This window comes from Podarcis liolepis, assembly GCF_965112155.1.
Source record: "Podarcis liolepis genome assembly, chromosome: 17".
Classification (NCBI taxonomy): domain Eukaryota; kingdom Metazoa; phylum Chordata; class Lepidosauria; order Squamata; family Lacertidae; genus Podarcis; species Podarcis liolepis.
In genome coordinates, this window is record NC_139571.1 from 10,284,156 (window position 1) to 10,296,940 (window position 12,785).

The window sequence follows — 12,785 nt, forward strand, 5'->3', positions numbered from 1 at the left end:
TGTGGCCACCCTGGGAGGCGCTCCCATTATTTTGGGAATGAGCTGGCTAGCTCTACATGATCCGCTGGTTGGCTGGCATCAAAGAGTGGTGTCCTTTGGTTCAGCACATTGCCTAGAACACTGCAAAGGGGAGAAGGGTTCAGCAGGGGCCCAAGCCACCCTAGCAGGGACTGAAGTAATGGGGAAGGTGAAGGTACCACCACAGTATGCAGATCTCAGCGACGTGTTCAGCGAGAAGGAAGCTGACCAACTACCACCTCATAGACCCTTTGATTGTCAGATCAATTTACTCCCAGGAGCACAGCTTCCCGTGGGCAAGTTGTATGCCATGTCAGACAGGGAAATGCAGGAGTTGCGAGGGTTCATTGACAAGAACCTGAAGAGAGGCTTCATCAGAGAGTCCAAAGCAGCAGGGGGGAGCCCAGTGTTCTTTGTGGACAAAAAAAATGCGGACAAGCCGAGACTTGTATGTGATTTTAGGCGGCTGAATGCAGTGACTGAACCGGTGGCGTTCCCTATGCCCAGAATTGATGATATTTTGACCAGGGTGAGGAAGGGAAAGATTTTCACAAAGCTGGATCTAAGGGGGGCGTACAACCTGATACGCATAAGGAAAGGGGATGAATGGAAAACCACCATGTTTACCCCTTTGGGGGCGTTTGAATACCTCGTTATGCCATTTGGATTACAAGCAGGCTCCGCGTGTTTTCAATCTTTTATGAACCACGTGCTGGGCCCTTTGCTCTACAAGAATTGCGTTGCCTTTCTAGATGATGTGTTGGTGTATTCTGAGAATGAGGAGCAACATGTGAGAGACGTCAGAGAAGTGTTGAGCAGACTGCAAGCCAACAGGCTGTGGGTCAAACTGGAGAAGTGTCGGTTCCATACCAAGGAGGTGGAATTCCTGGGGTACCGCCTGTCAGACAAGGGATTGGCCATGGATCCCGGCAAGGTACAGGCAGTGCTGGAATGGAAAACACCCAAAACCAAGAAGGATGTGCAGAGGTTCCTAGGGTTTGGAAACTTTTATCGTAAGTTCATCCGCAACTTCGCCCATCTGACGGCGCCCATCACTGACTGTCTCAGCAGTAAAAAGAAGTTTGTATGGACGGCGGAGGCGGAGCGAGCGTTTGAGGAACTGAAAAGGGCCTTCGCCTCTGAAGAACAACTTCTGCATGTGGATTTACGAAAGAAGCTAAGGGTTGAAACAGACGCATCTGACAGAGCCATAGGGGCGGTGCTTCTTCTGCAGCCGGGGAAGGAGGAGTCAGAGTGGCGTCCGTGTGCCTTCTTCTCGCGGAAGCTGAACAAATCCGAGAGGAACTACACGGTGTACGACCGAGAACTGCTTGCTATTCATGAGGCGTTCCGGAGATGGAGGCATCTGCTAGTTGGTGCACAACATAAAGTGCAAGTGTGCACGGACCATAAAAATCTAGAGTACTGGAGAACGGCGCGAGTGCTCAACCAAAGGCAGTTGAGATGGGCCCAAGAGTTCTCCAAATTTAACTTTGAGATTTGTTATGTGCCAGGCCCAGAGAATGTTAGGGCGGACGCTCTCTCACGCAAACCTGAATATTTGGAGGGGGAGGGAGCACCCGAAGAAACCCATATCATTCCAGAGGACCGCTGGGTGTGTGGGGCGACTTTGGTGGGGCAAAGGGAATTGATAGAGGGTACGGTGCAGGATGCATACGCCCAGGGGAAACTCAGGGATCTCAGAGGGGAGGAAGACAAATCCGGTGGTTTTGAGGAGAGAAATGGGGCATTGTATTATAAGGGAGCGTTATATATACCTGAAGGGGAATTGAGGGAGAAGGTACTCAAGCAGCTGCACGATAGCCCCACAGCAGGGCACTTTGGGCAACACAAAACCATGTGGCTGGTTACCAGGGAATTTTGGTGGCCCAAGGTCAGGGAAGATGTGCGGGAGTATGTGAGAGGGTGTGAACAATGCCAAAGAGCCAAGGGGGAGAGGCGGGCGCCGGCTGGTTTATTAGAACCACTGCCCACACCTGAGAGACCGTGGGAAGCAGTGGCAATAGATTTCATGACTGATCTGCCAAGGTCTAGAGGGAAAACAGCCATCATGGTTGTAGTAGACCTGTTAACTAAAATGGCCCACTTCATAGCCTGCTCACATGCGGTTACAGCAGAAGAAACCGCCAAATTGTTTGTAGAGAATGTGTTTAGGTTGCATGGCGCCCCCTTGAGGGTGGTTTCAGACCGAGGGAAACAATTTACTTCCAGGTTCTGGAGGAAGCTCATGAGCTTACTGCATGTAGAGGTTAATTTCTCGACGGCCCGTCATCCTGAAACCAACGGGCAGGCGGAAAGAGCAAATGGGGTTCTCCAACAATATTTGAGGTGTTATGTTAATGACAGAGAGAATGATTGGGTGGAGAAGTTGGCGTTGGCAGAATTTGCCTACAACAATGCAGAGAACGTGTCCACGGGGATGAGCCCCTTTTTGGCTAATCACGGGTGCCATCCCAGAGCCTTCCCAGGGGGGGAGGGGGAGAACTGGAGCGTTCCAGCTGCAGAACAGTTCGTGGAAGAAATGGAAGCGATCCATCGCCAGCTCCAACTCAATTTAAACAGGGCTAAGGAGGAATATAAGAGGCAGGCAGACAAAAACAGAAGGGAAGGTGAAAGCATCAGGGTGGGGGACCAGGTGTGGCTGTCAACCCAAGGGTTGCCATTCAAAGGAGGTTGTAAGAAATTAAGACCCAAAAGGCTGGGTCCGTTTGAAGTCATACAGCAGGTCAATCCAGTGGCTTTCAGGCTCCGGTTACCGAACCACATGAAGCTGCACCCAGTTTTTCACAGGTCGTTGCTGTCACCGTATAGAGGAGACAGTGAGGGGAGGGTCACTAGGGGACCAGCAATGGAGGAGAAGGAACACAGCTACCATGTAGCGGAGATCCTCGATTCCAGGTGGAAGGGAGATCAAGTAGAGTATTTGGTAATGTGGGAAGGGGAACCGGAGTCGGAAAACACCTGGGTTAGGGCAGAGGATGTCAATGACGAGGTTTTAATAGAGACTTTTCATCAGAGGTTCCCACGTAAACCTCAGCCGGTAGCGAGGTTCCGAAGGGAATACTTTGCCACCACCGACGAGGAAGAGGAGTTGGAGGGGTTCCCAGATTCTGAAGAGGAAGAGGATTCAGCTGGCCAGGTCGACGATCGATGGAGAGAATTGTTCGAGACGTCAGAAGATGAGGAAGATTCGTTTCGGGGTTTTAGCCCTTCACCTCCCAGGGGGGAGGAATTGGGAGGGGGTGAGGGGGGCCCTGGAGGGGAGGTGGATGTCAGGGAACTGCCATCAGAGCATCAGGTGGTGGAGGGACTCAGGCAGGATGAAAGAGACTCAACTGCTGAAGCAGGGACCAGCAGGGGGAGGAGTGGGTCTCTGAGGGAATGCGAGCAGGAGGGAGGGCTCAGGGAGGCTTCCAGCGAGAACAGTGGGGAGGTATCGGAGTCTCCCATAGGCAGACCCACACCTCGCAGGAAACTGTCACGCCGTGAGTCCAGGAGACGCGTTTCCGTTAAGGAACTTCTTTGCTGGAAACGCTTCCGCAGACAGCCACTGTCGGACTCTACTAGTGACTAGAGCAGACATGTCTGAGGAGCTCCGTCACACACGGAGGTTTGTGGGGTCGCACAAACTCTGAGGGAGCACGTTTTCACGCACAAGCAGCTAATCAAACCCTCACATGACAGTACAGGATCAAGGAGACAGCCAGGGCAGCCAGCTAGAAGGCAAAAGGACAGGTGAGGGAGCATTTTATACTCAGGACCCTCCTGAGAGACATGGAACAATGCTGTTGGCCATTTTTACTATCTTGTCATGACGCTAACATTTCCTGCAAACACATCAGTTGGGAACTGGGTTACAGCAGTAGGAGGTAATAGATTGCACAAAGTTCACATGGAAGTGATACTGTTTATATACACATCCTGCACCTTCTCACAGAAGAGCCCACGGCAGCAAACTTGTCAGTACTAGAACAATACAGTTAAAACTCCTAAAAATAGTTTAAAACTCCTAAAAGCAATCACCTCCTTTCAAACTAATAATTTCAGGGTTGCCATGGACATAACTTTCAACCATCAAATGTCTGGGCAAACAGGAGTGGTTTTAAAGTTCTCCTAAATGTTAGTACAGTGGTACCTTGGTACCGTTCCAAAACCAAAGTGTTCCAAAACCAAGGCGCGCTTTTCCATAGAAAGTCATGCAAAATGGATTAAACCGTTCCAGACTTTTAAAAACAACTCCTAAAATGAATTTTACTATCTAACGAGACCACTGATCCATAAAATGAAAGCAATAATCAATGTACTGTACTATAAAAGAAATAAGACAGTATTGTAGATGATAAAATTTAAAATTATTATTTTTTCCTTACCTGTACTGATGATAGTCATTGTTTGGATGGGGTTTTTTTATCCATTTCTGCAGTCACACAATCTATCAATCAGTAGCTGAACTGGGTTCCACACAGTCACAAAAACAAATTAACTGAAAAAAGCCTCAAAAACAAAAATGCAAAATAAATAGCAAAAACAAAAGCGCCAAACTTAATCCATTCCGGAAATATGTTTGACTTCCGAAATGTTTGAAAATGAAGGCGCAGCTTCTAATTGGTGCAGGCGCCCCGGAAACAATAGCCGACAACTGCATCGGATATTCAGCTTCCAAAAAGCAATTGAAAACCGGAACACTTACTTCCAGGTTTTTGGCATTTGAGAACCAAGGCATTTGAGAACCAAGTCATTTGAGAACCAAGGCATTTGAGAACCAAGGCATTTGAGAACCAAGGTACCACTGTAGTGAAGAAGACTGATGCACCTCGCTAGAGAGGGCATACTAAAAACAGAGGGCCACCACCTAGAAGGCCTTGCCCCAGGTCTCTGCCAACCGGGCAACTCCTAATGGCAGCAGCACCAATCTACAGTCAGTCCAAGGTGGTTGATATTGGGGAAGGTACTGAGGTCCCAAACCATTTAGGGCCTTGAATGCTAGCAGTGCAGTGGCTCACTAGCAAGCAGTGTAGTACTCTAGGGACTAGATCAGGGGTCAGCAACCTTTTTAAAGCTGTGGGCCGATCCACTGTCCCTCAGACCATGTGGTGGGCCGGACTATTTTTTTGGGGGGGGATGAACGAATTTCTATGCCCCACAAATAACCCAGAGATGCGTTTTAAATAAAAGCACACATTCTACTAATGTGATGGCACCCCCCGGAATGGCACCCGGGATGGACCGCTCCCCCTGCCCCCAGGTTCATCCACCAGTGCCAAGAGCCCTTCCTTGCATGGTGCATACCAGCGCCCTTTTTTCCTAGAAAAAAAAAAGCACTGTCAGGGAGCTTGCTGAAATGTATCAACCCCTTAGGAGCCCCTAGGCAAGATGGTATATTGGAGCTACTAGCTCAGGGGTCAGCAAACTTTTTCAGCAGGGGGCCAATCCACTGTCCCTCAGATCTTGTGGGGGGCCAGACTACGTTTTGAAAAAAAATATAAATGAACGAATTCCTGTGCCCCACAAATAACCCAGAGGTGCATTTTTGATAAAAGCACACATTCTACTCATGTAAAAACACGCTGATTCCCAGACTGTCCACGGGCTGGATTGAGAAGGCGAATGGCTTAGGTTGCCTACCCCTGGACTAGAGAAACATAGTCCCATTGGACTATGTCTGATCTTTATTGAACATTTGTTCCGGTTTCTTTATGGGGTGGTTTTATGCCAACGAGCATTCATCCTGATTTACTAATGGGATTGTTAAGCATCTTCCCATTAATCATTTGTTCATCCTACCCTTTTCAAGGCATTTACCTGGCACTTTAGAAAACCACAAAAAGCTCTTGTTTTGTGGACTTGTACAACAATGTCCTTTAATCCGCTTTAAACTGCACAAACCTAATGTTCTGGTATGCAAAATGCTGACATTCTGGAAGCACCTGGGGTGAACAAGCCATATATGTGTGAGCTTACCTCAAGGACGCCAATAGCTAGAGCCACCCCTCCAACAATTTTCCCATTGCGGCTCAGGAACACCTGGAATTCATTCAGGCAGCCCTGGAAGGAGACATAAATACATGATGCAAAAGAGACTGCTTCAGAAATATGCTCACTACCACTGATACTTCCATCTTAAGCTTACATATCTTGAGTTATAGTAATGCTATAGACACACCAGTTCTCGGATCAGGTTGCAAGCAGATGTAACTTCATGGATTTTTCTTAATAAGAAGAATAGGGCATAACAGCAAAAGACAGAGCCTTCTAAAAGGCTGCAACGTTAATGGTAAAGTGTATTATTATTTGTCTGGTAGAAAAGAGTTGAGGGTTTTTTGGATGAGCTGATAGAGTCTAATGACTTTGATTTACTTTAGTTTTGGTATGCCTAGTTTTGCTTTCCCTTTTTGTCTTTGTTAATATTCTGAAATTCAATAAAAACAATTTGGGGGAAAAGATATAAATTATATTGTTAACTATTTTTCTAACAATAAGAAATTCATTTTTATAAAAAGAATTATTACATGTCTTTAAAGGCACCACGTTTGTGAGCTCTGGAACATAAAATATTGCTTTGAGGGTTAAATTGGAGGATTATACGAAGTTTGTATGTTTTTTTAAATTGGTTAATATACGTTGGCATATTGGTACAGACACCATAGAAGCCAGTCTGTTTCTTGTGCTGCCCTGACTTTGCCTCCCTTGCTCACCTGGGGAATAAATATCTCTTCAGTGTGTCTGTAACAGCACCCGTGGTTGGTGGGAGATGATGTGTTTTTGCAATTATGTTGACTATCCATTCTGAATACTGCCAGACCATAATAACCTCTGGAACTCATTGCTACAAATAAACCAGTTCATTGGTTAGCAGCACTATCAGCACCATTCAGAAACATGTAAGCAGCCTCCACACTCTTCTCCCCCATTGTAACACATGGATGATTCCAACTTCAGCCAGATCAAAAAACTACTTTGGCCTCTGATCTTCTCTATTGACAGAAGAGAACTCCTACTATCATTTCTTACTGTCCAGTTTAGTCGTAGCTGACCCAGAAGGTTCTGGCTTGCCAGTTGTTTTTCCCTGCCCCAAAGATTGATGGGGCTGAATTTGCTTTAAGCTCCTTGTGAGCCCATGACACACAATAACACAAATACATGGAGTCTGTGATCTCTGGGAAGCCAAGTTACCTGTTTGTCGTGGTCTACTTCGGATTCCTGGCACTCTTTGTCATCTGAGCAGCAAAAGGAGGGGTATTTCTCAGTGTGTGTTTGATAGAAGTAGGAATTGTTGAAATCAGTGTAGTTGTTGAATCCACAGCATTTCAGCTACAAACAGAGAAACGATCATCTTGTTTTATAGTAGCCGTTTTATATCACATGCACATTTGAGATTGGGAAGTAGCTGTTGAACAAAAAAGAAATGCTTGGGCAGGGACACGCAATGGGGTGCCCACCCAGATGTGGACTACAAGTCCCATTGGCCCCTGTCAGCATGGCCAAAGGTCAGGGATGATGGGAGCTGGAGTCGTACAACATCAGGAGGGCAAACTGATCTAAGGAGAGCAGTTGTGCAGAGCAGCTTCCTGCTCTGTTGGCTTAAGGCAGGCATCCCCAAACTCAGCCCTCCAGATGTTTAGGGACTACAATTCCCATCATCCCTGACCACTGGTCCTGTTAGCTAGGGATGATGGGAGTTGTAGTCCCAAAACATCTGGAGGGCCGAGTTTGGGGGGTGCCTGGCTTAAGGTGTACTTTCATTACTGCCTTAAAGTGCCATGAAATTGTCCCCCACACCATGTTTCACAGCTCTGCCACCCCCCAGCTCTTCACAAAAGCACAGCTTCAATTTATTTCTGTCTGTGTTCACATCAGGGGATGCCTTTATCCATTGCAAAGGTGTGCACACCTTGGCTATTTGAATTAGGAATGACTTAAGGACTCCAATCTTTGTGAAGCTGGCTTGAGAAACAACACATCAAGCAGCAGTATCTTAATCAAAGTACAATGGTACCTCAGGTTACATACACTTCAGGTTACATATGCTTCAGGTTACAGACTCCGCTAACCCAGAAATAGTGCTTCAGGTTAAGAACTTTGCTTCAGGATGAGAACAGAAATCGGGCTCCGGCGGTGTGGCAGCAGCAGGAGGCCCCATTAGCTAAAGTGGTGCTTCAGGTTAAGAACAGTTTCAGGTTAAGTACGGACCTCCAGAATGAATTAAGTACTTAACCTGTGCATGCACACGAAAGCTCATACCAAGAACTAACTTAGTTGGTCTTTAAGGTGCTACTGGAAGGAATTTTTTTATTTTATCTGTTAGGGAGTCATTCATCCAGAAACAGGGAGAAGATTCCAGAACAGTCATATGTAAGTGGGAGTGGTACTCCAGGCATGCGCAGCTTCAGCTGGAAGTGCCGATAAAAGAACTTTCGTTTTTGATTTTTGCAGGCGACTGACCAACAGATGCTGTCTGCAGACTGCTACATCATGACTACCTATAGATGGTGTCTGCCTATGTCTTGCTGTTCAAAACAGAAAGAGGGACTGAAACTTAAGTATGCCATTACAGCTGTTGCTATAATGATTGTAAATAGTGCTACTGTGATGCGTTTATGACCAGTCAAGCAATAAATCACTTGACTGAGTTTTACGGCGTCCACAAAGCTCAAGGCACACTTCAAAACATTTCAAAAAGCATTTGGAGGCTCTTTCAAAACCTCCGTCTTACAACACCAGAAATTAGGATTTATCCCGAGATAGATGGGTGCCCACAACAACAAACTTCACTCACCTCTTTCATTGTTGTTGTCCAAATGCCTGTGATGTCCTCTTGCTTGCCGTAGTCTTCTTTTAAAGTCTTCAGGGCCCAATTTTGCAAGTGCTCAACAAATATATCTGCCTGCAACCAGGAGACAGGTGAGTAAGAAAATCATAACTTCCATAAAAAACCATAAAACCAGGACTTCCTTGCACTTATGTTTTATACAACAGGTTAAAACTGTTGCCTGTCCTTCTCTGACACTGGATGAGCTATGGAAGTCATTGAATGTTCACAAACATGCTGAAAGCAGCGGATTTAATGAAAGAGAATGTTGGGGGTTAACACAGCTTTTGGAATAGAAAGATCAATTTGGCTGAAGAAAATAGTGCCCAGCCAAGAAGAGTGCTGTAGCAGGAGGGAACACAAATATAGGGTGCGCTTGGAGGCTGACAGCTAGGAAACTAAGTGGGGAGGAGGCCCAGAAGAAGAGAGGCTAAAGGACTGGGGAGACAGCAGGAAGTCAGGAACCACAGGAAAATATGAGTGGCTCATGCACAGAGTTGAGGAACTGACAGCACTCCCAAAAAATTACTTGCCTTGCCCCGGGTGCTGACAACCCACGCTACGCCACTGCGTTCGAGTTGTGCTCCGCGGCAACCCGGAAGTAATGGAGCGCGTTACTTCCGGGTTTCGTCGCTCGTGCATGCGCAGACGCTCAAAATGCAGTCATGCGCATGCGCAGAAGCGGCAAAACGTGACCAGTGCACGCACAGACACGCCATCGCGTCTTGCGTTCCATTCGGGATGTGAACAGGACTTCGGAACGGATCCTGTTCGCATCCCGAGGAACCACTGTACTTTAAAATGAGGCTGCATTTTAAATTGTATTTTAACCTGTATTTTAAATTGGTTCCCCCCCTTTTCTCCCCCCCTCTCTTTCCCCCCTATTATGCTTTTACTGGGGAGGGCGGGGTATAAATAAAATTTATTATTATTATTATTATTTAGCTTCTGCTGGCTACTAAGTGCCACTCTTTGTTGCTTATGCTAAGGGGGTGCTAACCCTCCCACTTTCCAGGGGCAGGCTTTCATAATATGGTGTGCTGAGCAAGGATAAAATTTGGCACCCTTTCCCCTCTCCCTTTTCATACTGTGCATGCTCTCGTCCACTATATCATAGTTTTGCATACTCTTATAAGCCCTGTGCAGGGGAACTGCCCACATCACCCTTAATCTGGTGCTGCCTCCCCCAGCATTTTTCAGAAGCTAGTGGGACACCTTAACCCAGAAACAATCTGAGAATTAAGAGGCGGTGTTGTGTTGCCTCCTGTCGGTAAACAACACAGATTCTGCTTCTAGTCAGGGATCCTTTTGCTGCAAAATTCGAATTGCAGAAGCCACAAACTCCAGACGCTAGCACTGACTTACCACAGAAGAGAAGAGCAGCACCACGATAGCACCGGCCACTTCTGCTATGAAGAGAATCAGTATGACCACAAAGAACTGGAAACAGAGGGAAAGGGAGGAGGAATCCGCAGTCAGCAAAAAAAGAGAGAGCTCATAAATGTCAGGGGAGAGATCACCTGAGGTCAGTGGCGTAGCATGGGGGGTGCAGGGAGGGCCGGCCGCACTGGGCGCAACATCTGGGGGTTAGGGTTAGGGGGCGCAAATCCACGGGTTAGGGGGCGCAAATTACTTGCCTTGCCCCGGGTGCTGACAACCCACGCTACGCCACTGCCTGAGGTGGCAAACAGGAGGGTGCTATTCAATGAAGCTTAACTCAGAGGAGACTCGTTGAAATTAATGAATATAATGAAGTTGAGCAAGAACTGTGAATAAAATTTAGTTGAGTATTACTCGGAGCTTGGGGGACTCAAAGTGGAACGGCTGCCTATTCTCTTCACCTGAAGACATTCAAGACAGCAGCATATAATGGCCTAGAATTTCAGGTTAGAAAACCTTTGAAAAGGTTTGTTCTCGTGGTGCCTTTCTTCCTCTGATGTAAACCAAGTTTTATGGTAACATTTGTCGTAGCCCAAATATTTCCATTCTACTTTCATGCTGTTTTTAAAGTCATCAATGCAATTTGAGGTAATGGGCTGAAATATACTCGGAGTCGAGTGTGGATTTCATGCTCTTTATTCAGCTCATAGTGGTAAGGAATGAAAGTTCCCCCACAATATCTGCTTTATATACATTATTTACACAATGGGCTGCAGGTGATTGGCTAATTCCTGGATTCTCCTGTAGGCCAATCAGGTTGTGGATTCACTTCCACCTGGAGCTGGATTGGGTGGCTCCTGCAGACCAATCATACTGCTGCATTGTTCTAGGACCAATCAGACTGCTGCATTGTGAATCCTATTGTTCTAGGACCAATCAGACTGCTGCATTGTGAATCCTATTGTTCTAGGACCAATCAGACTGCTGCATTTGGATCCTATTCAACTCAGTACATAACAGGGCAAACCTGGGCACATCACTACTAACATCTAACCCCAGATAATTTGATAGGTTTAAAAGCACCAGTCCCCAGTACAGATATTAGCAGACCATAGTTTAGTACAGAGGTGGGGAACCTCAGGTCTAGGAGCTAAATGCAGCTCTCCAAACTTCTTTATTTGGCCCTCGGGACTCTTCTCAGGCTACACCTCCTCTGCCACATCCCTCACTGGTCCTATTTCACATCGTCAAGTGTCTTTGCCTGACTGGAATGTGTCTTTGAACTCTGATGATACCGGTTACTTCTCTGGGTAGAAGAAGAAGAAGAAGAAGAGTTTGGATTTGATATCCCGCCTTTCACTCCCTTTAAGGAGTCTCAAAGCGGCTAACATTCTCCTTTCCCTTCCTCCCCCACAACAAACACTCTGTGAGGTGAGTGGGGCTGAGAGACTTCAAAGAAGTGTGACTGGCCCAAGGTCACCCAGCAGCTGCATGTGGAGGAGCGGAGACTCAAACCCGGTTCCCCAGATTACGAGACTACCGCTCTTAACCACTACACCACACTGGGATAAAGGGGTGCATTTGAGTGTGTGTAAAACTAGCCAACTATACAAAGGTGATATTTAGATTAGTTGCTGTCAACTACCCACTGTTTAGCACGAGAGCAAGCTGTAGTGAAATTTGGCCTTCCACACCCTGTGCCACAAGCACAACAAAGAGATCAGAAGTTTTCCCACAACTGCAGCTAGAAATTTGTTAGCTAAGAATTGGAAATCACAAGAAGTCCCGACAGTGGAGGAATGGCAGATGAAGATGATGGACTTTTCAGAGCTAGCTGACCTGACTGGAAGAGTCCACGACCAGAAGGAGGAGGAGTACCAGGAGGAATGGATGAAATTTAAAGACTATTTAGTTAAATATGCTAAGATAGCTTAATTGGAAAAACTTGCAAATTCCAGATAGGTTTAGGATTTAATTATGTAATTTCAGAGAATAACATGTTTAAATTTAAAATGAAAACAAAGTAAGAGGTTAAGTGATTAAGTTAATTTTATGAGAAAATAGGTTTTGGAAAACTGTTACAATGATATACACTGAAATTCAGCCAGGGGGATTTGAGGAAGTCACTTAACAATGTTACTAAGATTGGATCAAGTACAATTAAGATGTATGTTTGTTTGTCTAAAAATTTTGGAAAACCAATAAAAAAAATTGAGGAAAAAAAGAAGTTTTCACCACTGAATTTGAAAAAAATATTGTTTAGAATGCTACCCAGCTTCTATAAAGGTAAAGGGTAAAGGGACCCTTGACCATTAGGTCCAGTCGTGACCGACTCTGGGGTTGCGGCGCTCATCTCGCTTTATTGGCCAAGGGAGCCGGCGCACAGCTTCCAGGTCCTGTGGCCAGCATGACTAAGCCGCTTCTGGCGGACCAGAGCAGCACACGGAAACGCTGATTACCTTCCCGCCGGAGCGTTACCTGTTTATCTACTTGCACTTTGACGTGCTTTCGAACTGCTAGGTTGGCAGGAGCAGGGACCGAGCAATGGGAGCTCACC

The 12,785-nt window shown here is 46.4% G+C and overlaps 1 protein-coding gene across 4 annotated transcripts in view; it reads right to left on the minus strand.

Annotated features, from left to right (window-relative positions):
• TSPAN16 (tetraspanin 16) overlaps positions 1–12,785 on the minus strand; it is a 38,545-nt gene that overhangs the window by 5,499 nt on the left and 20,261 nt on the right. For all 4 annotated transcript variants that reach the window (XM_083483216.1, XM_083483218.1, XM_083483215.1 and 1 more), the window contains exons 4-8: positions 10,214–10,288; positions 8,816–8,923; positions 7,213–7,350; positions 6,001–6,084; positions 3,717–3,755 (exon numbers count right to left, since the gene is read on the minus strand). In XM_083483216.1, coding sequence (XP_083339342.1) covers positions 3,717–3,755; positions 6,001–6,084; positions 7,213–7,350; positions 8,816–8,923; positions 10,214–10,288 — 444 coding nt within the window. The remainder of the gene's footprint in view (positions 1–3,716; positions 3,756–6,000; positions 6,085–7,212; positions 7,351–8,815; positions 8,924–10,213; positions 10,289–12,785) is intronic.